General features: G+C 40.1%; 4 protein-coding genes across 7 annotated transcripts in view; 2 read left to right on the plus strand and 2 right to left on the minus strand.

Annotated features, from left to right (window-relative positions):
• The window catches only part of mia2 (MIA SH3 domain ER export factor 2), a 121,015-nt gene extending 116,762 nt beyond the window's left edge, over positions 1-4,253 (plus strand). For 3 of the 4 annotated variants that reach the window (XM_073039962.1, XM_073039963.1, XM_073039965.1), the window contains 3 exons: positions 850-935; positions 1,099-1,327; positions 3,583-4,253. In XM_073039962.1, coding sequence (XP_072896063.1) covers positions 850-935; positions 1,099-1,327; positions 3,583-3,743 — 476 coding nt within the window. In that variant the 3' untranslated portion in view covers positions 3,744-4,253. Of the gene's footprint in view, positions 1-849; positions 936-1,098; positions 1,328-3,582 lie in introns of those variants that run through there. The other variant, XR_012098241.1, reaches the window with a different exon arrangement.
• Positions 4,194-13,837, minus strand: fbxo33 (F-box protein 33). The gene is made up of 3 exons (XM_073039970.1): positions 13,211-13,837; positions 8,010-8,701; positions 4,194-7,275 (listed from the first exon to the last, which is right to left on the minus strand). The coding sequence occupies exons 1-3, from the start codon at positions 13,618-13,620 to the stop codon at positions 7,004-7,006; spliced, it is 1,374 nt and encodes a 457-aa protein (XP_072896071.1). The 5' UTR covers positions 13,621-13,837; the 3' UTR covers positions 4,194-7,003.
• Positions 13,838-15,962: 2,125 nt separating this feature from the next.
• fam177a1 (family with sequence similarity 177 member A1) lies at positions 15,963-26,766 on the plus strand. Its single transcript, XM_073039971.1, has 5 exons — positions 15,963-16,147; positions 23,290-23,466; positions 23,549-23,615; positions 23,824-23,921; positions 26,200-26,766. The coding sequence occupies exons 1-5, from the start codon at positions 16,064-16,066 to the stop codon at positions 26,398-26,400; spliced, it is 627 nt and encodes a 208-aa protein (XP_072896072.1). The 5' UTR covers positions 15,963-16,063; the 3' UTR covers positions 26,401-26,766.
• ppp2r3c (protein phosphatase 2, regulatory subunit B'', gamma) overlaps positions 26,655-27,708 on the minus strand; it is a 29,515-nt gene continuing 28,461 nt past the window's right edge. Inside the window, exons 12-13 of the mRNA XM_073039969.1 lie at positions 27,381-27,440; positions 26,655-26,980 (exon numbers count right to left, since the gene is read on the minus strand). Of these exons, the coding sequence (XP_072896070.1) occupies positions 26,792-26,980; positions 27,381-27,440 (249 nt within the window). The 3' untranslated portion in view covers positions 26,655-26,791. The remainder of the gene's footprint in view (positions 26,981-27,380; positions 27,441-27,708) is intronic.

Below are 27,708 nucleotides of genomic sequence, written 5' to 3' on the forward strand. Positions count from 1 at the left end.
GGATGACCCTGGACTTGAAGATCTCAGTTATTAGGAAAGATTTAATAGAATTTGACTATTTCCTGGAGCATAGGAAAATGAGGGGATATTTGATAGAGGTATAAAATTTGAGAGGGTATAGATGGGATAAGTGCAAGCTCGAGGAAGTCTGCAGATGCTGGAAATTCAAACAACATGCACAGACCCCTCCTCCCCTTCTTACCCCATCCCTGACATATTTAGTTTTTTTCTCTCTCTCTGCCCATCACTCTGCCTGTTCTCCATCTCCCTCTGGTTCTTCCCCCCCACCCCCCACTTCTTTCTCCCGAGGCCTCCCATCCCATGATCCTTTCCCTTCTCCAGCTCTGTATCACTTTCGCCAATCACCTTTCCAGCTCTTAGCTTCATCCCACCCCTTCCGGTCTTCTCCTATCATTTCGCATTTCCCCCTCCCCCCACTACTTTCAAATCTCTTAGTATCACTCCTTTCAGTTAGTCCTGACGAAGGGTCTTGGCCCGAAACGTCGACAGTGCTTCTCCTTATAGATGCTGCCTGACCTGCTGTGTTTTACCAGCATTTTATAAATACAGGCTGGTTTTTTTTACTGCAGTTGCATGACACTAGAACTTGTGGTCATAGTTTAAGGGTGAAAGATGAAATATTTAAGGGGAATTTCTTCACTTGGAGGACAGTGCAAGTGTAGAATGAGCTGCTGGGATGGGAGGGGTATGGTGGCCTATACTCCAGGTGCAGGCCAATGGCACTATGCATATCACCACACTGAATGGGCCAAATGGCCTGTTTCTATGCTATTGTGTTCTATGACTCTAAAATTATCTGATATATTTATAACTCAATTTCACCTTCAGCTTTGATATGTGAAGATGGGCGCCCCAAACTAGAAAACAGCATGCAAACTTCAAATTTTGCTTCAGAAAGCCAGGCCCAAGATTGTGTAAGTGTGGTCCATTCTTCTTGTGTCTTATTTCTGCACAATTATGCTTGCGTATCATTAGAGCATTTGTTCACAGTGAGCTTCAGAGTTATTGGAACCTCTATGCTTTGATTTGATTTGAGACTTTATATTGGAGTAGTAACCATGTATAACTTCTGTGCAGGACTCACTAAATGTATCTCTAAACCAGTCTCTTCCTGTGGAAGCTGAATTTGGAATTCGACCTGGTTTTCCACTTGTCTATCCTAGCCACGTTCCCTCATTACCTGTTGATCTAAGAGGTCATGTTCCACTCAGGGGACATCCACTACCTCCACGTGTTGGAATGTATGGTCCTCCGGAACGTTTACCGCTAAGAGCTTTTGGTTTGCCGCCTCATCCTTCCATGGGAAGTAAGTATATACATTTATTTATCCAATCGACTGCTATGTATGTATAGTGAAATCATTTGCACAATATTTTGTATTTGAAAAGTCGTGTAGAAAGGTAAAGTAGCATGTATTAAGGTGGAAGCAACCATTCTTTGTAGATGATATTTGATTGGCAAACACATACCATTATATACAAATCAATAGTTTCCTACGCATTTCCCAGCCACGAAAAGATGCAGTCAGCAACTACCTTTTCCTCCTTTAGTCCCTGAGTTAGGGTTAATATAAACTGGGATTGATTCTGGATCTATTGTGTGGACAAGTCCTTTGTCTTTGAAATTTAGAAGCGGACAAAATTTCCTGGCAATCCGCCACAGGCTGTAACTTCACTGCTCATCAGTAGAGCATCTGCTTGAAGATAGTATTTCCACCAGCAGTATACAGTCAAGATGAAATTTCTCAATATTGACACTGGAACTTCTGATGTCTCATATCATGTCAAAGATGGACTTTGGCCAGTTTGTTGATCACCACCGGTCTTTCTCAGCTGATAAATCACTTTCCTTCCATGTTGAGCACCATTTAGAAACATTTAGTGTGGTAACAACTTAGAATGTGCTTTGGCTGAACACCTTCACTGTTCACTGCAGTCGTCAGTAGCAGGATCACCACCGATAAAACCAGCCCAACTCCTGTAAGACATTAACTGTTTGCTGCAGACTTCCTTTGGTAGCAGAGATAATACAGGACTAGAAACCGCCTTATTTCTTGCTTATCAGCTGCATCTGTATGTGATAATATTGGTAAGAGTGCACAGTACTCATATTGAGGACACGTACAAAGGTATTTTTTGGGACTAACTTTGTGCAAATGGTATAGATTCAAAAAAGACAGCAGCTCAGTAAGCACTCTAAGCAATGTCTGATCAACAAAAACATTGTATAAGAAAAATATGATCCAATGAATCCACAACCTGTTATGAAACTGTTCCAGTACAACATAATGCAGAAATCTATATGGGTAAGTGGAAAATTGTTGCATCATGTCCTGTCTCAAAAATTAGGATAAATTGCTAGTCATGTTAGTTTACCCTTCTGCAACTGTAGTTAAATGCAGTCAACGGTACTCTCAGACAACTCAGTTTGCTCACTGATGCTCCGCTTGTGTTCTGCCATGTGGCTGCAGTTATTATGGCCTTGGTTTAACCATGAGATAAGCATAAGATTAATTTAGGAATAAATTCTCATCTGCTGAAGTCTGACCTTACAACATTAGTCCGATGTTAACGTAGGACATTGGGGCAATAATCCACTTTCATTCATCTCCAATTGTCTTAGCAATAACTTTTCCTCCATAAAGTGTGAAGTAGATATGTTAATTTTTTGTGTTGCTTACATGTTAATTCTAGTTCCATTCACAATAGTTCATGCCTGCACGTAGCAAGACAACTCATAATACGATTGAACTAAAAAGTAGATGGTATATTCATCCAGCTCCCTTATGGATCTGTGTCTACTACCCCCACTTATTTATTATTTGTAAGAGTGACCACCCTCTTTTAGAGTTGAGTTGATATACTTGGAAAGAACACCTCTCAACAGAAGTTATTTTTAATATATTATTCATTTATTGCAATCTGTCAAAGTCTGATTTTATGCAGAAGATGAACTCCATCTTAACCTGTGTAGCTTTTCTAGTGAACATACTCCCACTGTGCTGTTAGGGAGGGTGTTCTGGGATTTAGACCAGGTGATGATGAGGCAACAACATTTTGAAGTCAAGTGCAGTGCAACTTGGAGGAGTATTTGGTGTTTGCATGTATCTGAAGCCCTTGTACTTTTTGCTCTTACTTAACCCCTCTGAGCTGATAAAATGGAAATGTGAAGCTTCTACTTTCAACGTGGGGAAATATCACCAGTTGGCAATTTCAATAACATCAGCTTTGACTGTTAGCAGCAGCATGCCTAAATGGGTTTATTTCTGATGGAAGGTAGATCCCTTTTAATTAATACTAAAGCATTTATTAGGAATTTTGTCAATTCAACTTTAAAAAAAAACTTTGTTCACATACATTGTAGATTTCAGCTTTTATGATGTGTCAAAGCTTTTGCGGGAGATTGACTACCTTTTCCATACAGGAGGCCAATCTGTTCACTCCTAGTTGCTGGAGCCTGAGGTACTTAAGTAAGATAGATTGTCTAGGTGTTGCTGCTAGTTATTTGGCCTAGAGTTATAACTAAAATTCCAAGAAAAACTTGTTTTGTTCTTTATTTTAGTAAGAGATCCATTACGACCATATGTGAGTAATTTCCCACCACCTCGGCCAACTTTCCTACCACCCAGACCAGTTCCAGGTATTGTTGGCGGCCTTCTTCCTTCACGGCTTCCTCTACCCAGGTTTTCCTCAACTGAACATCCATCTTCACAAGATAAATAATTGGCTGATAGAACGGAATCAATGGCTCTCTGACTTATCAAGAAGTGCATTAGGATGTAAAGTGTAGGTTACAATATTGCATTTTTTTGTTGATGTTTGCTATAATTGGTGGTAACCTTACACTTTGCATAAAGGCACACATTTTCTGAAAGTGCTGTTTGATTAGAATTGTACACCTCAGGAGTCTTGCATAGAATTTAAGCTTTTTATTGTGCAATACTACAGGGTTTTTGCCATGCACTGGTTTTAGTTGAGAGCATTGTTTTTATCCAGACCATTTTAGGTAAGGAATTTGTAAATGCTTAACTTGAATGGCAAAACAATTATTTGAATTGTTGGAATTTTAATTAATGTCATTCATGTGCATGTCCAAGGTGGTACTAATACTAGTTCCACCAATGTAAATGCAGATTTATTGGCCTAAGATAAAAGGAATGTTTGAAGAACATATAGAATGTAAAAATGTTTATTGTAACATACTGAAAATAAAAACAAGGTTGATTTAAACAATGAACTTTTGATGTGCATTTTTTTGCATACAACTTCACGTACATAGGAATGAAGGTAAATGGTTATGGGACTTTACAAGTTGTTTTTCCACATCCACTTTATATCCCTATCCACTTAGTTCTTGGGCATTAAATTGGTCAGTTTGGATCATTAATTGTTCTTGCACCTCGGGGGGGGAGATATAACAGTGATCCTTACAATGAAATCAGTCCTTAGACATGGTGATAAAACTTGGTCTGCTTCAAGATGCCACTATTAATGAAAAGCAAGTACTTCATATTTCACTACAAGGAGATAGCCAAAGAAAACAATGGTAGAATATTGTATTTAGTTACCACCACTCACCCATCTACTTCAAAAAGATAAAGCAAAAATGGTCAAATCCAAGCAGCAGCTCACTAAAGACAGCTCAAATAAATGGAACAATCCTAGTAATGATTTGCATAAATTTCAGGCTAACGCTAACTGATGGAATTTGGGATCAAGATGGAATGATAATAATGGTTCTGTTTGTTATTAGCAAATCGTGAAATATTGTCTAAGGCATAACTGTACTACTGTTTGCTGTCTAACTGCATTGCAATGACTATTTTGAGAAAACCAAATGATTTTCATCAAATAGCACTGGGCATTTGAAATAAGCAATGAGAGAAACAATGGACAAATAATTCAAAATCCCTGAACAGCAGTGGTCCATGTAACACGGCCACTATTCTTGACTACACTGGCCTTGAATATTTTCTCTTCCATCAATTTGAGCAGGGGTCCATGGTATAAAATAGAGGTTGGGAAACCCTGAACTACAGAATCTAAACCTTATTGCATCAACATGGGTGAGGCATCCCTTGCTAAATACAAGTTATCCAAGAGCTGAAGGACCTCAAGTTCCAATAAAAATGTCATCATACCACAACTATTTGGAAACAGTGGTAAATGATCAAATGACTGATTTTGCAATATCCAACCCTTACACCATGATAAAGTCTAGCACACATTAATTAGAAGTGTAACTAGCTGGTTTGTTGATTCTATTTGGCCTCAAGTTCCTACCAAAAATATGAAAAGCCAACGAACCCAATTTAAGTGGCACTAAACAGAAGACAACTGCCTTCTGCATACATCCCAAGAATATACCATTCTATAATAATGGAACTAGTATCCTCAATGTCTCACTTACCACACATTCCTAGTTATTTCTATTCTTAACAGGCAAGTATACAAGTCACTACTTCTATACTATCCGCACAGCACATTCCTCAGTTACTGCCATCAAACAATTTTGCCTAGCCAGAACATTCCATTATATAGAAATGCATACCATGAAGCAAACAAGTTTCAAAAACATTGTGGAAAGATCTTCAAACAAGTCCAAGGGCCTAGTTCTTCTAATTATATTTAAACCTTTTCCACATCATGATGGTTATTGGGGAAGTACTGTAGAATCATTATGGTAACGAAACCTCATAAGATCACTGCAATTTCATATTTGAAGTACTAAACATTTAAGTAGTATGGTAGAAGGAGCAAAAATCAGTGATAAAGTTTGTAACCACACTTTACTGCAAATACTAATACAGTATTCAGAGTGTATGTAAACTAGTTTAGACTTTTAAACCAATCAATGTAGTTACTGTCAGTACATGCAACTTCTGGCAAAGCCTACACATGATAAAGCTTAAAACGTCATTGTAAATTCCCAAAACTTTAGCACTAAACATTACGTAAATAAGACATTTGAATGCTTTATTGATAGATTAAAACAATCAGCAGTCAACACAACTTTAAACATTAATTTAACATTCAACTGCTTTCCTCACATTTTCTGTCAGTATTTCATATGATCTCATTCAATGATAAAATCTCACCACATCTGGCATTTTCATACATTGCACCAGTGGATCCACTCTACAGATGTACATATAAAATCCGCATGGTAAGTGCATTAATCACTGGAGACACGCAACATAATGCACACCTGTCAAAACGCATCATCTTTGACAAGATGGTAAAACCATTTGAAACAATCACCACTCACACTTTCTTCATAAATAGAATCTTGACATATGTTGCATACAGTAAATTTGTTTTACAAGCTTATACAAAGCAGCCAGGTCACAGCACTGCTGGGCAGCATGATGGCCACACTGAGTAATACTGGCTGTCCTTTACATTAAATGCACAACATTCGTACCACTTAAAACTGGGGTCAGGTGCTAGTCTCACAGAGACCACGACTGTACCCGCGGTTGCCCTGAACATTGCGGCTTTTAAAGCCTCTTGCTTTAACAAGATTTTAAAAGTTATCCTAGTGGAATGTTCTCAAAAATCATAGCAGCAGCTCATAGCTTTGTTAGAACTGATTTTTTTTTGTATTCACTATTCACAGTGAACCAGGTGCACGTTCATTTAAGAGCTGAAAGTTGTTGACTGAGCCACAGCACAGCTGTGTACCACAGGTCGAAAATTCGACCTTTTAAACTCGTAGGTTCTGGCTGACCAGCCATTGGCCTGCCCCTGCCAGCATGTGGGCACTTCTTCATTCTGTTTTCTTTGGCAGTTGACACAGGCGCTGACAGAGAAAATCCAGTGACTCTTGCCACATCTACTTCTAAACCAATACCAACTACATTTACAGGTTAAGCAGGATAAACAGGTGTATATATTTATAACTAATACTAATTAACAGCACATGTAAATGTTAACTTATTACTGAAAAATGCAGGGCCCTCTAATACACAAGTTTTGAAATGCTAAATGCCTTCACTGAAGCGCTGCATCTCTTTGTAAAAATAACGAGTGGTCTCACTGAAAACGTAAAGGGTTTCATTTTTCATTACTGGGTGCCACCGCTTTCCTAAGCCTATGGACACTTCTTCAATGAGATTCTGCACAGGATCTCCATCCAGGTCAGCCATCGCATCTTCATCAAAATTAATGCTTTCCTCAGTCACCTCCAGGACTTGCAGCTCTGGTCCACGGAGCCGAGCTATAGCAATAAGATTATGCGCCCAAACTGCATAACCTGGATTGGGGAAAAAAAATAAAAAATTATGGACTCAAGAACATTGTTTACACAAAAATCAGTTTTACAAAATTCCCACAAACTTGGCTATTATATTAATTATGGACTCCAGAATTACAATCTAATTTTCACACTAAAGATCTTCATGCATGAATAAAGTGTCTGCATGTTTGTGAAGCCTAATTTTCAAGAACAGAAATATCTCAAAGCCACCCTATATCCAAATACTGTACAAAGAATTTAATATGCTACAAAATAAGGTTAAAACACATCACCAAGCAATCCACAATGCAGCACCATGACAATCACCATAAAGTTGCTATCTAAAATTAAACACTGGTGCCATTTTCCCAAGAAACCAGTTCAACAGTGGAAGCATAATCCTCCAAAACATATTTCACAAATTTAATATTCAGTACAAAAATTAGTTCCAATGTAAATTCATTGGCCAGAAAATTAATTTCATTTTAATGATTAACTGCTCTAGAAATTTTGACAATTTCATGGAACGGTACAGCATGGAAAGGCTCTTCAGCCAACATTATTTCTCCTATAAATATCTAATTTTGCATTGCTTTATAATTCAATCTATACACAAGTTTATTTTTCTGTAAAGTTTGTTGCTTTCTATTACTGAAGAATAAATACTCAATAAGAGAAACACAAGTCAAAAATTATTGCACCAAGACCAACATTAATACAAAGAAATAAGCACAAATCGACCCACTGCTTACCATGGATTGAAAGGTGAGAAAGCTTTGTACACTTCCATGCCAAAAGCACCAAAGGGTCTTCATTGCGGTTGTCGCTGAGATCTGGAAAACCATTAATGCCTTGCTCTGCATCCTTTATTAGGAGGAAGTGGGTAAGGGATTTGTCATACTGCCTGGATATGAGATCTACCACGGCACCTGAAACACCATTAGTTGAGCTGTCAAAGTGAATTCTCCCTAAAGGTATGCTTGGCTTCAGAATTCTAAGCAAAATGTCATTCCTGACATTAAAGGCCATGATGTAAACATGAAGATTTGCACAGTGCCTGGTAAGCATCTTCCAATCTGCATCTTGTGGCATGTTATCTAAAACGTGTATGTTGGACATCGAGAGATGATGTATTACAAGAGACAACCTATGCAAAGGCACATGGTTGCTGTTGGCGAGTACTCGTGTTACTTCAGCAGTAAAATCGCAGAAATCCAATGCAAGTGATCGCAGGTTAAGAAAGCGCTCCAACTCAACTGCCTCAATAATTGGGGTTTTATTAATAAAATGGGTATCCAGGAGACTCAGATGTTCAATGCAGTTGGCACTGGACTGAGGCAAGGCTGCTAGTGTTGTGGGAGTTACTACCTCCAGCATAAAACCAAGGGAGAGCCATTTCAGATGTTTGGAATTTCCCAATACCTCTTCAATCAATTGTTGGATTCTGTAATAAACAAAAGTATTACATTTGCTACATTTCTAAACATCGGCAATTCATTTAAGACAAAAGCCCTTAAAATCCTTCAGCTCTGCACCCAGAGTTTGTTGGGAACAGGATGCATATTGAATCAGAGCTACAAGAATGAAACAAGAAAAATCCATCCTTGGCTGTCAATTGAAATTTGCACTTTTTCCTGATCCTCCTTTCCCCACAAAAATTCCCAGTTATACTTTAGATTTTACCTTTATTGTCAGAACCAACTACAGTTTCAATTGTTAAAATACAGTTACTCCATTAGCTCAGACAGTCCCTTTGTACCCTCTGACCCTCCCCATTTTTCTGCAAGTTAAAGCATGTTTGAACTCCAACTCTGATCAAAAATTAACTGATCCTGTCTCTAGATGCTACCTGACCTGAGCATCTGAAACAGTTCTTTTTAAATTTCAGTTTTCCAGCATCTGCAGTTATTTAATTTTTTTTCATTATTTCTTTACACATTTAAGTTGTGGATTTCTGGGGTTTGAACTTTATGCCATATATGAACTTTGAACTTTCTTATGCCATATATAGTAATCAGCTTCCACTTAATGACTTTCCTAAAAAAAAAACCAGATCCACAGGTTTAAAGCTATGGAAAAATGATTCAACTCAAGGCATTTGCTTTTCAGGTTACATTAACATCCCCTGCAGGATGGGTTCTTCAATTACTATTCTCTGTATTCTGCATGCTAGTTAACATTTTGGGGATGATAGCAATTTTTAGAATGTTGGTTTGATGAAAAGGACAACACTTATGACTCAGCACTCCAGAGTGTAGAAACTGCACCAAAAGCGCACCTTCAAGCAAAATACAAAATATTTGGGCCGGTTGCATTCTCCTTCTCACTGCAGTATCAATGCTGCACACGAGATGGTGGCAAAGTATAGTTATTCAAAATTATATTGCCTCCCTCAGTTATTTAAAGTGTTCATCAAACAAGTATGTTGCAGGTTACTTTTCTAATTTAATATTCATTATTTATTAAGAAAACGTTTTCTTGATTTTGACTATTATGTCAGCTGTCATGTTCCATGAACATGTTTAATCCACAGAATTGTACTTACCAGTCATGCTGATGATAATTACAAGGTTGAAACATCAAAATAATTTTACAAACATTGACATGAACAGTGTCAATTCACTGCCAAAAAGCACTTAATAAGTTTCAGAATTAAGACAACATACTTGTTAAATAAAACAGAAGAGACAGACAGCAATTATTATTTTTTTAAAGTTTTTCTTCCACTCACAGACGGAACTGTTCCAAGGTAAATGTGAAAGCCACACTATTCTGCAGTTTATTGGTGCTGTGATGCTTTTGGTATTTTGCAAGCACCTCCATAAATGTCTAACTCAGCTCAGAATGCTTTCAAAGGCCCTAACAAATTCAAAAACCTCCAAGAAACACTGAAAGCAGAAACACAACTTGGGAAGCAAAATTAATGCAGAATCAGATCACCTCAGGACAATTTTCCTGAGTTTGACAGATTTCGCTCAGACCTCAAGCCACAACATTACTGCATAGTTATTATTCATACTTCCTTCAGCATGACCACTTACTGCAGTAAAGCTGTAGACATGTGAATGAGCTACATCACACACACCTATCCTAGCAACAAGCAGACACAGACACAAACGACACAATGGAGGATCAGCTCTGCAACATGCAGCAACCACTTAATCAATTTACATAGCAGCCATAGCCCCAAATCCTATCAGTTTGCTGAGAGATGGAGATTTATGTGTAATATCAACTGTAGGTCTTCATTTTATATTGACAGATAAGCTTTACTGAAAACTGAGAATTCTGTACTTTTCATCTGCAAGCTATTTCAGAGGTAGCATTTTCTAATCATATATAGCATCATTTGTCTTTTTGTGTTCCCTCTACCAAAAGAAATACATTTTGATATTTGATTCCTTTATATCAGGTACTGGGTCTCATGACAATCACATTAAAATATAATTGGAATTTAATTATCAAATTTCACTTTCATGTAGAGGTAGAGGCTAACTTCCATTTTTAATACACCAAGTTTCAGTATTAAAGCCCTAAAAGTGCAATATACCCTAGCAAACCTTACCTTTAACAAAAGGGCAACAATTCCACTGATATGAGACCTATATACTTTTTTAATCTATAAATTGTCTGGACCAGCAGAAAATATTCCTTAGCATATTGAAGAACCAATGGATGCAGACTGGGGTAAAAATAATCTGCCCAGACTTTTAAGTAGCGATCTAAAGAAATAGAAATAAAAGAAAATGAAACTGGAAGAGAAATCACAAACATTAAAAATAAAAGGGCAAATATAAAAGTTATACAAGAGACATGAGACTCTCTTGTCATTGACAAAAAAATCTTCAAATCTAATGCAACCCAGCAGTTTTCTACAATAAAATAAAAACTCAAGCAAAAAAAAAAGAATATTGTAAGTTGCAGAATCAAAGAGTTCCTTAAATGGTTCCAATTTTACATAGCTCATAAGGAATATTGATTGCTGTATTAATTAGCAAGATAATTATGGTCAACATGTCTGCATTTTTCACTGGGGTTTACTAGTGGAAATACTACTTCCCTAACTATGACACTCTATGTTTAGTTTGACTTTGCCTAAATACACTACGTATGGTACAAAACAGTTGATCCTATAAAGACCTTAGAACTCACAGGACATAAATGTAAAGTTTTTAAGATTCGTAATCAATACTACTTGTCTACCACTACAAAGTGCCAGATTTATAGATAGCAATAATCTAACTCAAAGTAATATGCATTCAGTACAGCCTTAAAGCAACTGTTAACAAACAGAAAGCAAAATTTGAACCTTAGTTTCAATTCCAGCATCCTCAGGAATAAAGCTTGCACATTTCACTTTCACAACCCAGAGATGCAGAAGTAATTATTAGCATTGCTCTTCACTGAGTTTTTCAGCTATTCTGTTGTACGAGTCTTCTTTAAAGCCAGCCCCAATGGATAAGTCAAAAATGTCAAGATACGTGGGGGGGGGGGGGGGGGGGGAATTCCCTCGACTGCTTATTGTACCTTTTTTTGGGAAATAGATAAACCTGGAGATTGAGAAGTAGTAGAACAAAGGGACGTAGGAATGCAGGTCAATAATTCATTGAAAGTGGAGACACAGATAGATAGGATTGTAGGGACAGCTTTTGCACACTGGCCTTCATAAATCAAAGTACCACATACAGGATGTTATGTTGAAGTTATACAAGACATTGGGCAAAGCCCAATTTTGAGTAATGTGGGCAGTTTTGGTCACCTGCCTGCATGATAGTTGTAAATAAGGTTGAAAAGAGTATAGTGAAAATTCACAAGGATTTTGCAGGACAGGAGGACCTGAGTTATAAGGAAAGACTGAATAGATCAGCACTTTATTCCCTGGAATTTAGAAGTCTGAGGTAAGATATGAAAGAGGTATACAAAATTATGAAGGGTATATGAGGTTGGATGGGGCTACAACTAGAGATTATGGGTTAAAGGTGAAAGGTGAAAAGTTTAAGGGAACAGAGGGGAAACTTTTTACTCAGAGGGCCATGAGAGCTGCCAGAGCAAATGGTGCACACGAGCTCAATTTATGCGTTCAAGATAAGTTTGGATAGGTGCATGGATGGTAGGGAGCATGGAGGGCTATAGTCAGGGTGCAGGTCAATGAGAGAAGGCAGTTTAAATGGTTTGGCATGGACTAGATGGGCCGAAGGGCCAGTACTCTGTACCATACTTTTCTATGACTATTTGTCGAGGCTCTTCATGTTACTATCAGTATTAATGATAAAGTTAAGATTTTACGGATTTTAAAGTTTAAAACACAAACACGAGAAGGTCTGCAGATGCTGGAAATCCAAAACAACAACCGAAACGCTGGAGGAACTCAGCAGGTCAGGCAGCACCTATGGAAGTTCCGCTACTTACTAAATGATTTCCTCCATGCTACATACCAGCCAGTAAAACAGGCACAAACCAAGACAATAGTTGGCAAAATAAACTAGCCAAGTCCCAGCACGACGGGGAGGAGGAAAACAGGTATTTTAATCAATTAAATATCCATTAATATTATGTGAAGACAGGACAGAAATTGCCCTGTGCAAAGTTCGCAGGGCCCAGGACAGGCGGGCCTACACGATGCCAATTGTTTCCCAAGCGCACCGAAGACTCACGTAACATGTTATTTTTAAAGGTGTAACAATCAATATTTTGGAGGAAGTGGCAAAAGTGCCTGTAAACAAACACACTAATAGAATCGGCTGCAATTCTCTGCTCCCTTACTCATAAAGGGCTTGCGGATACTGAGAAACAACGCAGAGACCAAAGCCACGACACATCAATCACTCGGGGAAGGAAGAGACAGTGAGGGAGACAAACAAGACGTGGTGCAACATGAACACGGCACGGCTTCCAAGCCAACAGGCCCGTGTGGGACCCCTGCCTCCCGCTCTCTCCCCTGCCGGACACCTACTCGTGCGAGTGTTTGTCGTCAGGCTCCTGCATGTATATGTCGCCGAAGACGCTGAGTTTCTGCAGGTTGCGGTTACTCCTCACGCTCTTCAACACGCAGACAACCTCGTCCATGTAACTCCTGAGGGGGTCGGGGCGGCCCCCGCCGCCACTCTCGAACTCCACCCGCAGCTCCCGCACGAACGAGCCGCACTTCTTCATGAGGAAGTCGAGGCGGCAGCGCTCGGCGGCCGAGCCGCGTAGGCGGAGCCGCAGCTCCGGCCACAGCGAAGGGTAGAAGAGGCACTCGCGCCACTTGGAGCAGACGGACGAGGCCCGCAAACGGTCCCAGGGGGGCAGGAAGGAGAAGATGTGCACGATGACTTCGCACGGCAGGGCGGCCGCCGCCGCCACGGCCCCGCACAACGCCATCGCCCGGCTCCCGGCCTGCCGCCCCGGCCGCCCGCACCTCACTCCGTCCCCTCCCACAGCGGTTGGTTCTGGGCCGCGCAGCGCAGTTACAGCTCACTCTATCGGTCGCCTCCGCCCCCCGGTGGCTCCTGGCCACTCGCTAACTTCACGCCCTCAGCGCCACCACCGCTATCTCATCGCTTCCACTTCCAGTCCCGGCTCGGGGCCTCGCACCGGAAGTGAGGCGGGGACGCGGCAAAGCAGGGACGGCGGGGGGGGGGGGTTAACACAGCCTACCACAGCCACCTCAGAAACTACAGTGGAAAACCCCGTTAATTTACATAGTATAAATGTTACTATGAATTACTTTACCAATGCTGGGATAAAGTTATCTGGAAGCTCTAAAGACTCGGTTACTTTGATCTCCTAATCTCAGGATCCCCCCCGCGTTTTCAGCTCATTTCGGAGCCACAAGCCTGTTTACAAAATTCTGCGCGACCATCACGTGATATGACATCAGCTTGTGGGAGGAGGGGGGAGACGGGGTCTGGGGGCAAAATTCGCCCCACCTGCCCCCGGGAACGAGAGAGCTGCCGATTCTCCTCCCTTCTAATCTCAAACGGCCAAGGACCTTGGACCTCAAATGTTTTTCTTCCCACACAAAATAGATACAGAAGTGTACACACCAGCTGGCTTCAGACATAAACAGCAGAAATTCTACAGACGCTGGAAATTCAGATTAACACACACAAAATGCTGAAAGAAAAGAGCAGAAGCCCTTCAAGATCACGGCCCAACTGTTCCTCCCGGCTCGAGAACAGCTTCTATCCCACTGTTAAACAGATTCTTGAACGGAACTCATATGATAAAATGGGACTCAGCCTCACGATCTACCTCGTTATGATCTTGCACTTTCTCGTCTACCTACACTGCACTTTTCCCGTAGCTTTTACACTTTATTAAGTATTGTTTTACCTGCACAATGCACTATAATTATTTGATCTGTATAAACAGTATTCAAGAGAAGCTTTTCACTGTATCTTGGTACATGTGACAACAACAAGCCAATGCCAACGCACATACTGGCTAACCTGCTGAGTGTTTCCAGCCGCGGTTACTTTTGTTTCAGATTTCCAGCATCTGCAGTTTCTTCGGCTTCCATTTAATGACCAATTCCTTCTGCTGGCAATGTGAGCCTTTCGAATCCTCAGTCAGAGAAAAATAATTTTTCAGACCGTTTCCTGAAGAATGTTCTAATATTTTAGTGAGAACATCTTTCATCATTCTGAAGTCAACTGAATCTACTCCTAGTGCTGAATATTAGTAGTTCAAAGTTTGTTCATTGTTATTGTCACAACTAAATAAGACAACGTTCCCGAAGGGTGGTGGTAGATGGGCTGGGTTTTGGGCCAACTAGACTGTCTTCACAGCACCACCCCTTCATTCTCGGTCTATTTCTATCGTATTCCCTCTACTGTGAGTTGGTTTCTCTCAAGTTTTGACATGTATCTTTTAGTTTCTGAATTTACTATTTCAAGAATACCCTCACTTGTACTGTTATCTCTCTCGTCCAAGAGAGTTTCAATATATCACGGCTTAGTTTTCGCCTCATTCAAAAGGACATGTTCACAGTCGCCCAAGTTCATACCACTGGACTTCCCCCTTCCCCATTCAGCTTTGAGAGTGCTTCATTATTAGGTCATGATTGGCCTGTAGCATAACTGTATAGAACCAGTCTGTCTCACAGTGCTTCCTTGACAGTAGATGAACAAATATTATGTACAAAAGATTTGAATATTTAATGCAGGTTGGATTTGTACCCGAATGGAGCTTCGTGTCCATTGACACAGGCCACAACAGTGGATTGGAATAGAATTTCCTGCTTAATGTTCTTCAACTCTAATCAAAAAGATTTCAGCATTCTCGGAAACTTTTTCATCACCGCTTCTCCTCACCGAGCTCTCTTTAAAGACGGGAATGGACAACTTCTCGTGTATGAGAGATTTGAATTTCTTAATACAGACACAGAGAGCAGTGAGATCCCTTTAAACACATTGTCTCGATGGCTATTCTCAATGCGATGGCGAACCAATTTGTTCGATTTGGTTGGAAGTAGCAGCCTTCCGAACCGAATATTGTCCTCAGTCACTAAGTGCCCACTCTGTGGCACCTGCCCATGCAACTCCTATCTTTCATCTCCTTCCTTCCCAGTTTCCAAGCATCCAAACAGTGCTCGCAGACGAAGCAATTCACTCGCATTTCTTCGAGTCCAAAGCATGGCATCCGGTGTACACAGGGTTGACTAATCTAATCCCCACCTGCAGACACAGGCCCATTGTTTTGCATTCAGTCCGCCTGTTTATGTCTGAGCGGAGCCTGAGTGGGTAGCGCACCACTGCCGCCGCCGCCTGGCCATCCAGCGAACTCTGGCTAGTGAACCGTTCGTCACCGCTAACAGCAGCAAATGGCGGAGAAGCTGCCCGGTCTCGGCCTCTACCTCAGCCCCGGCAACGTGCTGCTTACAGGGGGCAGTATGGACGCGGAGAAGGTGAGGAAGGGGGCTCGGTGCTGAACAGGCGGGTTCCCAAATGACCGGAGAACCGCAGTGGGCGGGCGGCGAAGGCGGGCCCGGTCGGCAGGAGCGGCCGATGATGGCTGGCGGTATTTCCAGCAGCCGCCGGGAGTGTCTCCGGGTTTCCCACCGGGAGCGGCCTGTTATCTCCCCCCTCCCGAGAGCGGCTGGGAACCGTCTCCTATTCCCTCCTCGGGAGCGGCTGCGATTCATCCTTGTCCGTAACTCTTTGCCATTATGTATGTCACATAAAGTAGAGGATCGTCAATCGTTCCTAAATGGGCAATAGCTCCCTCCCCTCCAGTTTCAGCATTTCGCAGCATCACTCACTTTGTAACTCCATGATCTGAACATAGAACAGTACAGCACAAGAATAAGCCCTTCAGCCCACAATGTTGTGCTAAATTAAATAAATTAGCAATGAAATGCTCAGCCAAATTAATCCCCACTGTCTACAGATTATTCATATCCTTCCATTTCCTGTACGTTCATGCGCCTATTTAACGTCCATATGGTATTTGCCGCGCCACCACCACCCTAGGCTACATATTCCAGGCATCCACCACTCTCTGTGTAGAAACACTTGCCCCTCTCACCTTTAATGTACACCCTCTGGTATTAGGCATTTCAACCCCCGGGGAAAAAAAGATACTGGCTGTCTACCTCTACGTTCTGGCCACTCTGACCTTTGGTCCTCTGGGTTCCTGCATTGCTATGGGTTCAAAGGCAAGCTTGAGGAACAACACCTTCTCTTCCGTCAAGATTGCATATTGAATTCTACAATTTTAAGAGCAAACACGAGGAAATCTGCAGATGCTGGAAATTCAAACAACCAGTGCTTCTCCTATAGATGCTGCCTGGCCTGCTGTGTTCCACCAGCATTTTGTGTGGGTTGTTGTTCTACAATTTTAAGTAGTTCATTCTTTCTTTTACTCTGCTTCAACACTAGCCATTTCATGTTAGTTCAGCTTTTCTTATTTCTGTTCATATAGTCTAGCGTGTGGGACATATCCCACAGCCTCATCATTGCATAGAGAAATGAGCTTAGTGTGCTGGTAACCATTCCCTTTAAGCTACTTGACTTGCCCCCATTAGAGATATTTCATTTGTTCTACACATGTCTCCCCATCTGCTCTCTTGATGAAAACCAATTTGTATTTCTCTTTCACAATTCTGACCAAGATAGGTTCACCATTCTGTCTTGATTTGTTGAGTGATTCCAGCTCTTTCAGTTTTGTTTCGGATTTCCAGCATATTACTGTCTTTTACTGTCCAGCCAGACTAGGAGCTGGCCACTGTCTTACCAGCATTGCTGGAAATCACTGATAAACCTTTGGGAACACACGGCATTAGGATAGGCTGAAATTGGCCACTGCCCCATCAGAATAATCTCTGATCTGCTCCTGCTCCAGAAGGGCAGGGCAGGAAATGAAGAATTGGTTGAGCCATGATTAGGGGCAACTGTGAATTTTGTAATAATTTTGTGATAGATAATTAGGAATAAAAAGTAACATCCCATCAAAAATGAATCAGAGGAACAAGAATTCACATCCTTAAGATATAAGAATGACTAATGTTTGGAAAAGAATGTAAACTGACAGGAATGCTCAGAATGCCAAGTTTATGGAAAGTAGGTAGGATTAAGAGCAAAATAAAGCAGACCACTTGGCATTGCATTTGCTCTGCAATTGTGATGGTTAACTCATTGCCTGGGCTAAATCCTATTTTCTGAATCATTTAATATCAAGATACCTATTATTATTTCTGTGATCCTCCACTGTTAAACAATTCCAAAGATTCACTAACCTCTAGGTGTAGAAATTTCCACTGGCCTCAGTTCTTCTTTAGAGTTTGTGATCTCTGGTTCTTAGACGTATAGCCTTGGTAATACTGTAAATAATTCTATATGCTTTGTACCATTTTTCAAAACTCGATAGTTTACCACTCCGTCTATTCAATCTAGTACGTCTCTCCCCACAGGAGACACCCTCACCCTAACAATCGATCTGGTAAACCTTTCTTGCTTCAATTGCAAGTTTAGTCTTCCTTCAGGTGAGAAACAAGCCCTGTATATAATATTCCAGGTATGGACTCTCCAAGGTCCTTTGTGACAAAAGTTGCTACTTCAGGGTATCTGAGAGTAAGGCTGCCTATACAGAATCAGCATCTAATTTCTCTGATATATAACTAAGCCTCCATCAATTTCAGAACAGATTTTTGAGGACAACAATGAACTTCTCATCAAACACTCCTCATACGATAACCCTTTCAATCCCGCTATCATCCTCCTCTGAAGCCTTTCCGATACGAGTACATCTTTTCTTAGATAAAGGGCCCAAACCTGCTCACAGTACTCCAAGTGCATTCTGACCAATGCCTTTCGAAGTTCAAAGTAACACCAACCCCTGCAGAATACCACTAGTCACTGGCAGCAAACTAGAAAAGACCTTTTTTCGCGCTCTTTTCCTGCTGCCAGTCAGCCAATCTTCTATCTATGCCAGTATCTTTCCTGTAATAACATAGGCTGTTATCTTGTTGAGCAGTCTCATGTGCGGTACTTTGTCCAAAGCCTTCTGAAAATCCAAGTAAGCAACATCCACTGACTCTCATTTGCCTATCTATCTGGCCTGTTATTTCCTCAAAGAATTCCAACAGATTTGACAGGCAAGATTTCTCCTTGAGGAAACCGTGCTGACTCTGGCCTGTTTTATTATGTGCCTCCAAGTATCTTGAAATCTCATCCTTACTAATTGACTCCAACATCTTCCCAACCACTGAAGTCAGGTTAACTGGCATATAATTTCCATTCTTCTGCCTCCCTCCCTTCTTAAATAGTGAAGTGGCATTTGCAATGTTCCATTCCTCCAGAACCATTCCAGAATATAGTGATTCTTGAAAGATTGCTACTAATGTCTTCACAATCTCTTCAGCCACCAATTTTTAGAACCCTAGGGTGTATTTCATCTGGTCCAGGTAGATCGCCTCCTCCCAACAACATCTACCTTCACGTACAATAAGCTGGAGGAACTCAGCAGGTCGGACAGCATCCGTGGAAAAACAATATCTAACTTCAGACCTTCGTGCTTCCCAAGCACCTTCTACTTAGTAATAGGTACTAAACTCACTTCTGCTCCCCTCAGCCCCTCAACACTCTCAAATTTTATCAGGCTGCTGGTATCTTTCACTGTGAAGAGTAAGACAAAATACTTATTTACTTTGTCCATCATTTCTTTGTCTCCCTTTACTACTTCTCCAGCATCATTTTCCAGTCATCCAATATTCACTCTCACCTCCCTTTTACCCTTTATATATCTGAAAAAGCTTTTTGTGTCCTCTTATATCATTGATTAGCTTACCTTTATAGTTAATCTTTTCTCTCTGTATGGCTTTTTTAGTTGTCTTCTGTTGATTTTTAAAAGCTTCCCAATCCTCTAACTTACCAATAATTCTGCTTTTTATGTTGTCTTTAACCTACCTTATCAGCTACGATTGTGTCATCCTCCCTGTGGAATACAGCTTCATCTTTGGAATGTATCTATCCTGTGCCTTCCAAGTTGCTCCCAGAATCTCCTGCCGTTGCTGTTCTGCCATCACCCCTGCTAGTGTCCCCTTTTAATCAACTTTGGTCATCTCCCTTCTCATGTAATTCCCTTCACTTCACTGTGATACTAATATACATGACTTTAGCTTCTCCCTCTCAAAGTGCAGTGTGAATTCTGTCATATTATGATCTCTGTCTCCTAAGGATTTCTTTACCTTAAGCTCCCTAGACAAATCTGATTCATTACACAACACCCATAGCATTTTCTCTAGTGGGCTCAACCAGAAGCTGCTCTAAAAAGCCATCTACCCGCATTTTGAAATTTTCCCATGACTAATATAACATTGCCCTTTTTATCTGCCTTTTCTATATCCTGGTGTAATTTGTAGCCCACATCCTGGTTACTGTTCAGATGCCTGTGTATAACTCCCATCAGGGTCTTTTTACCCCTTTAGTTCCTTAATTCTACTCACAAGGATTCAACATCTTATGTCACTGCTTTCTCAGGATTTGATTTCATTTTTTACCAACAGAGCCACTCCATCCCATCTGCTTATCTACCTATCCTTTTGATACAATGTGTGTCCTTGGATGTTAAGTTCTCAACCATGATCTTCCTTCAGCCACGACTCAGTGATGCCCACATCATATTTGCCGATCCCTAACTGCGCTACACAAGCCTTTACCTTATTCCACATACTGGGAGCATTCCAATACAAAACCTTCTGCCCTGTTTTCATCACCCTTTTCAATTTTCCCCCATGTTACACTTCAATTGAACTGACTACAAATTTGCCTTATCATCTACCTGTCCTTCCTCACAGTCTCACTATATGTTGCATCTTCGTGTAAACCAACTGCCCCATCTATAGCCTTATCAGTCCAGTTCCCATTCCCCTGCCAAATTCATTTAAACCTTTCCCAACAGCTTTAGCAAACTTGCCCATAAGGATATTGGTGCCCCTCGAGCTTGATTATAACTCGTCCTTTTTGTTCAAGTTCGAGTTTATTGTCATTCAACTACGTACATGTATACTTTCAAATGAAACGATGTTCCTCTGGACCAAGGTGCACAACACCGTACATATAACTCACACTCACAACACATTAGGTAATATTACCACTAGTAAATTCACAAATAATATGCATTTGTGACACAAGTTAATGACTATACCAAGTTAATGGTCATACCTTCCCCAGAAGAGATCCCAATGATCCAGAAATCTAAACCCTTGATCTCTGCAACAATTCCTCAGCCACACATTCTTCTGCCAGATCATCCCATTCTTACCCTCACTGGCACGTGACACAGTCAGCACCCAGTTACCTGTCTCCTACAGTTTAGGAGTGACTACCTCCCTTTAACTTCTATCTATCAGCGCCTCATTTTCCCATATGAGCTGAAGGCCATCCAGCTTCGCACCTCCAGTTCCTTAATGTGGTATATAAGGAGCTGTAGCTCTAAGCACTTAATGCAGATGCAGTTATCAGGGAGACTGGGGGTCTCCCAGTGTTCCCACATCTCACACAAAGAACATATCATTAACCCTGGATCTATTCTTAATGCACTATATACTAATAAACAAAAATCTTAGTCAGAGCCTATTGAGCCAAAGCCTTCCACTCTAACCCTGGCCCACTCCAACAATGGCTGCTCTGCTTACACCTCACTTCTTTTTATTGGTCCTTGCTAAGTTACTAATAACGCAAGCAATATTCTGCTCTGCAGACAAGTCCTGACAGGTCCCACTTGCTTTTGAAAACTGGTGTGTAAACTGCACAAGGAACAGTCTCGAAATCTCTACCTTGAAGCACCCATTGGACCGAATCTCTACTATACTGGATGTTTATTACTTTTCCCTTTTTATAGGCCCCCAACAATTGCACCTTAGGGTTTCACCTTCAGTTCAGTGGTAACATTCTGGCCTCCAAGTTTGAACATCATGGTTTTAAATTATTTTACAGAGACCTGAATGAGACTATGGAGCACTGCATTGTCAGAGGTGCAAAACAAAATTGAGATGATCCTGCCCACCCCACTTAAGTAAAATATCTTGTAGCGCAAAACAAAGAATAGGAAAGTTGTCCTAGTGCAATTCGAGACTATGCTTGTTCTTTTTGTGTGTGTGTGAGACGCAATTGGTTTGTGCACAGAAGAGTGCTGAACAGAAGTGAGATAAGGGACATGTCCAGTTAGTGTATCATGAGAATACAATAGTACTGAGTTGGCTGTGTGAAAACAATGCAATATTATTTCTTGTGTGCTATTTCTGTTCCCCGTTGCCTTGGGAAAGGTCAGAATCAGATTTATTATCATCGACTGAGATGACGTGGAGTTTGTTATTTTGCAGCAGCAGTACAGTGCAAAGACAATTATTATAAATTACACAAATAAATAGGAAGTTAGTGATCATATACCATTCAGAAATCTGATAGTGGAGAGAAGGAAGCTGTTCCTGAATTGTTGACTGTGGGTGTTCAGCTTTGTGGTCTTTTTCCCCTTCAAGAAGAGGGCATATCCTGAATGGTGGGGGTCCTTAGTGATGAATACCTAATCTACTTAAAGTCTTAACAAAGCAAAAGCTACTGGCTTGGCTTTGTTGTGATTGCATCAGTGTGTTGGGCCCAGGATAGATCCTCTGAAAGATTGATGCCCTGGAATGTGACACTGCTCACCCTATCTACCACTGACCCCTCAATGAGGACTGACTTCCTTTTTATGGTCCAGTCAATGCTTGTGGGAAACTTCAGTTCAGAGATGATTCAAGATTGACTCTTAGAGAATTGTCTTTTTTCAAATCCCTTCCCTCTGGCTCTGGATTAAAATGATTATAAAGTAACTCTTGAGCCCTTCAAGGATATCCTGATAAAAGGAAATCTCAAAACTAATTCTGGGACAAGATGACTGAACAAATATTTCCTGGCATCAACAGGAACAATGACAGAGATAATCAGAAATGATTTTAATCTTGCTGCAAAGGAATTGTTATATTCAGATTTTAAAATTAGAATTTAAAATCACTTAGTTAAATTCTGAGTAGCACACTCCTTTAAAAACACATACCATGATACTTGAGAGTACATCTGATAATAGTTGTGGAAAACATTGTGGAAAACCAGCTGATTTACTGTAATAGATTCTTTATATCCAAGTTGCTGTATCAAACAAGGAGCTTTCATATTTCAAGAGTGTACAGGATGGACCATTGTTCATAGTTTAACCCAGCCTGTCCAATATCTTTGACCTATGTAAATACAGGATGACAGTACTAGCTTAATATAGTTGATCTCAGTAATGCTAAAATCCAGTATCTTGAATTTCCTTTCCAAAGAAAATATAAGCAACTGGAGAGTGACTTTTCAAGTTATGCTGAAACTGGACAGAGAGTGTCTGTTTACTGTATGTCATGGATCCAAGTTAGTAGAGCAGTACAATGCTCGTACTTCCTCTGCCAGGTTTTATTTGAATTTCTGTCAGCATACACTTCAATGTTCAGGATGAGGCAACATCTACTACGAATTAACACTGTCAAAATTATTCTTTTGTGATTCATCTAAATGGTTTATTTCTTAAAAGCTGCAAGCAAGTGGAAAATCTTTTGAAAATATAGAACTTGGAGACGTGAACACAAGGAAACAAAAGATTCCTCGGAGAATCATTCACTTTGCAAGTGGCGAAACTATGGAGGAGTACAGCACTGATGAAGAAGAACAGGAAGAAGATAAGAGAGATTTGTTACCTACGATTGATGTGGTAAGATTAAAATTACTATAGTTATTTGCAAATCCTGGCAATAGAAGTGTCCAGGTTTAACGTATTAAACTTTTTTTTCTAGAGCAAACTTCCATGGGGCCCATTTCTGTGGTTCTACATGCTAAGATTTGCAACAGGAACACTATCTGGTAAGCACAGTATTTAGGTAGTATCATTAACTACAATGGTCTTTTGTCTGGATTGGATGATGATTCTGTGATTAGATGCAGGAGTGTAATTAGTTGACAGAATAAAGAGTAAACAATTAAATAAAATCAACCAGAAAACAAACAAAATCTGACTTAATGATAAAGCTGAACAGTCATTAACCAATTTTGTAATTTTGTTTTTGAATAGTGTGCGACTTCTTAGGAGAAAAATTAGCTTCCCTTTTTGGTATAAATGCACCAAAATACCAGTATGCTATCGATGAGTACTATAGAATAAAGAAGGAGGTAAGCAAATTGCATGCTATTATTCAGTAAAGAATGTGTAATTTGTCTCAAATCTCACTTTGGAGGTGTTTGTGGGAAAAAAGTATGCACATTTGAACTCCTTAAGCTAATTGGAGACAACAAAGACGATCTGTAATTTCCCATATATAGCCTCAGAATTTGTATTTAGTGCTTTGGAAAGTTTACACGATGCAGAGAAAAGGAGGCTTTAGATCATGCCTCCAGGGGATCATTCATGACTTGAAGAGGAAGAAGGAAAAAACAATAGCCACCTTAGGTTTGTCCCTTAACTTATGCACCATCAACAACTGTATGACCATCTGACACAATTTAAATTTTAATATTTACATCTAAAAATACCAATATAGTGCTCATAACCATTTCTCTTTATTGAAATCAATGGACAAGGTTTATCTGTGACACATCTACATGGACAGAGGTTATTTGAATGAACAGAAATTATATGTAAACAGCAGGCAGTTGCTGCAATGTCACATTCCCTCGCTACAGATCTTTTGGAACCGATGTCAGTCGGGAAAAGTACTGCATACAGATCGTTACAACTTAGGGACTCCTGACATAAGTGCAAAATCCTATTGATTTGCAAAGAGACTCAGTTAGTTACGTAGGTAAAGCCATGATCATCATGGGGTGGTGAGAGGGCTTGGGGGGGGGGGGGGGGGGGTGGATGTTACCAGGAGTGATTATATAGCAAATGGGGAAGAGCAAGATGTAATCATTGATCAAGCAGCAGTAAAAAATATAGATTCTAACAAGATACTTAACCAGTTCTTCTTTCTAAAATGTTTCTATGTGAAGCATTTCAAATCTAAGATACTGACAGTATATTTTAAACTTTGAAATTCAAAATTCATTTATATCCAAGAGGCTCACGATAGTTTGCAAACTATATCAAATTTTCAGATATTTCTATTTCTTTGATATAGCAAAGAGCCAAGGTTTAAAACACAGATATCAAACATAATTTTGGAAAAAAAAGTCAACTTAAACCAAAAGTTCAAGCAAGTTGTCCAGAGTGGAATCCTACTTTTACTTATTCCTGTGCAATTCTATACCATGGAAGCTCTATATTCACATCAAGTAATTGTCCTCCAATACTCATTACTTTGACCTACATAAACTGTAATGTGAGCTTCCTTACGGGTTTGTGGATGGTATTAATCCAGTAATTCTTCAGGATCCTGGCAATCCATAAGGAAGCTCAAATCACAGTTTAAGCAGGTCAAAGATGACCTAGGACTTAGGGTGGCTAGCATCTCTGTGAACGCAGAGCAGTGCATATTGGCCAGACGGGGCACACGGAAACTCACATCAAGGAGTAAAGGTACATAAAGATACATGAAGCCTAGAAAAACAGAGGGCTATGTGGTAGGGAAATTCTAGGCAGTTTCTAGAGTAGGTTATGTGGTCAGCACAATTTTGTGGGCCGACGGGCCTGTAATGTGCTGTGATTTCTATGTTGTAAGGAGCACAGGAGGTGTAACCGTTTGGGTTACCCAGAGAAATTGATAGAAGAACATTGCATTCACAATGACCATAGGATTGACTTTGACAGCACAAAACTACTGTGCCACGCCAATGGCTTTTGAGACTGCGTGGTGAAGGAAGCCATTGAAATTGTTGTTGTTTTGTGTGGCAGGTGTTTTTCTCTTCACACCTCTCATTGTCATGATGAAGTGGGGCCCGGTAGGGGCAGATGCAAGTCTGTCAGTTTGGGAGCCGGGGTTGGATCAATTTTTGTCTGGCATCTCGTCCACAGTCGTTCCAACATGGGTGGCCCTGAGTTAGCATCATTGCCTGGTGGAGTCCTTGAAGCATGCAAGCCTCCACGTGACGTCAATGTGTTGATCCGGGCCATGAAGGAAGCCATTGAAATAAAACTAGAGAAAAGGAATTTTAACAAAGACGAAGGTCTCACTCTAGGTAAAAACTAGAATTCGGTTGTAAACAAGGCGGGGCAGCGGAAACCTGATTGGATGAAGACTGACGGATAACAGGGTATATATACACACCATCATCCTAGACATGCCCAGACATCATCCTTGATGAAGGTGGAAAAGTTTGTCATCGAAACATTAGTTAAAATCGATACCTGTACCTGGTTGGCGAATTGTTGCAGAGCAGGAACCCATAGAGAATTGGCATTAGATAAAACAATTTATTGTAAAAAATTAAGTAAAGGAATTTTATTGAATTAAACTTAATTGCCAGTTTGCCTAAGTAAGACTGCTAATATTTGAAACTGTAAATGTTGCAGGAGGAGGAGGAGGAAGAAGAAAATAAAATGTCAGAAGAAGCTGAAAAGAATTTCCAAGAACAAATGGAGAAGCAGCAGGATGTAGCCAGTTCACATGAGGGTTTGCCAGCAGTTAATGCATCATTTGTAAATGTCAGTTTTGAAATAGAAAATGATCCTACACCGATAACGGAAACCAAACATGATCCTATCCCTTCTTAGAGGAAGCTCTACAAAAGGAGGTTAAACAGGCACTCAAGTTCAGCACTCCTCTCCCCCCCAAAAAACAGGCCTTAATTCACTGATTAAAATGCAGCTGTGCCTTGTTAAAGTCATTCACTTTTCACCTAATTTGACCTGCCATCATGAATCTGCTATTATAATAATACTGCACATCAAGTGTTTATTGTTTAATCTATATAATTACATTATTTATTTGTAGTTTTTTGTTCTTTATAAATAAATTGTCTATCCACTTTTGTAAATTACAAAACTTTAATAAAATTTTACGCAAACTATTGTTACACTATGTACAATTTTAAAAACTCAGTACAAATACTTATCAATTATAACTGAGGGGGGGGGGGGGGGAAGAAACAAGCTATGCACAAAATCATGAATCTTCCAGATCAGCACCACCATCGTTGTCATTTGCAACAAGAACTTCTCGGTTTTCATAAGTCCAAAATCCATTTAGATCAATTAGAATGCTGCTGACAGTGTCACCTTGCCCACTGCTTATTAAATCTTGAAGGGTGATTTTATATGGATCTTTAGGCTTAACCATGTCAAAGATTTCATCCTGCAAAATTTAAAATGTTTAGAGAATTTTTTAGATCGAACATTAATTACAGTAAAACAAGGTGTAATGGCTGAACTGGGGCTTCTAGAGCTCCCAACGTTAACTGTTGCCTCATTTTGTAGAAATGTTTTGTAGAAATAATTGCAGGTTCTTATACTTTTTTACAGTTGGATTGTGGATGTGCAATTTAAAGCTGTATGTTAACAGCATAGGTCTTTGTAGAGCAATAGGAATACCAACAGTTTGAAAGGGAAGTCGCTAGACAAACATTTGGTACTCCCAATCACTGCTTTTGATTTATGAGAAATAATTTATTCCTGTCTCCACCTATTATGTAGCTCAAAATAGTTGTGCTTTTGTATTATTTATCATCAGTATCACTTCTCAGTTACAAATATACCTTAACATCCTGAAAAGAAACTGGTTCCTGCCCGTGAAGCTTCATTTGCTCCTGGATAGCCTGTATGAATACAAAACAAATAACGTTAGCTTCATTTCAATTGCAAATAAATCAGTAAAATGCTTTTGCTATAATCTATGTCAGTGCTTAGGTTTGCAAACATGTAATGAACATTTATTTAGAGGTCCTTTCAAAAATGAAATCTTAACAAGACACTTCAAACTTAGTAGCTGACATCAAGCATCCCAGCTTAAGGTACTATACAGATAAGTAGAGAACACATACACGCAAATATTAAAATAACTTATTCTGTTAAAAGGTTAATATT

The sequence above is a fragment of the Hemitrygon akajei genome, chromosome 3 (genome assembly GCF_048418815.1).
Source record: "Hemitrygon akajei chromosome 3, sHemAka1.3, whole genome shotgun sequence".
Classification (NCBI taxonomy): Eukaryota; Metazoa; Chordata; class Chondrichthyes; order Myliobatiformes; family Dasyatidae; genus Hemitrygon; species Hemitrygon akajei.

Coding starts and splice junctions, on each gene's coding strand:
- fbxo33 (XM_073039970.1), bottom strand. CDS start 13,620: ATGGCGTTGTGCGGGGCCGTGGCGGCGGCGGCCGCCCTGCCGTGCGAA. Junction 8,702..13,210: donor GACGACAAACACTCGCACGA/GTAGGTGTCCGG, acceptor TGTTTATTACAG/AATCCAACAATTGATTGAAG. Junction 7,276..8,009: donor TTCTCACCTTTCAATCCATG/GTAAGCAGTGGG, acceptor TCCCCAATCCAG/GTTATGCAGTTTGGGCGCAT.
- fam177a1 (XM_073039971.1), top strand. CDS start 16,064: ATGGCGGAGAAGCTGCCCGGTCTCGGCCTCTACCTCAGCCCCGGCAAC. Junction 16,148..23,289: donor GCAGTATGGACGCGGAGAAG/GTGAGGAAGGGG, acceptor ATTTCTTAAAAG/CTGCAAGCAAGTGGAAAATC. Junction 23,616..23,823: donor TGCAACAGGAACACTATCTG/GTAAGCACAGTA, acceptor GTTTTTGAATAG/TGTGCGACTTCTTAGGAGAA.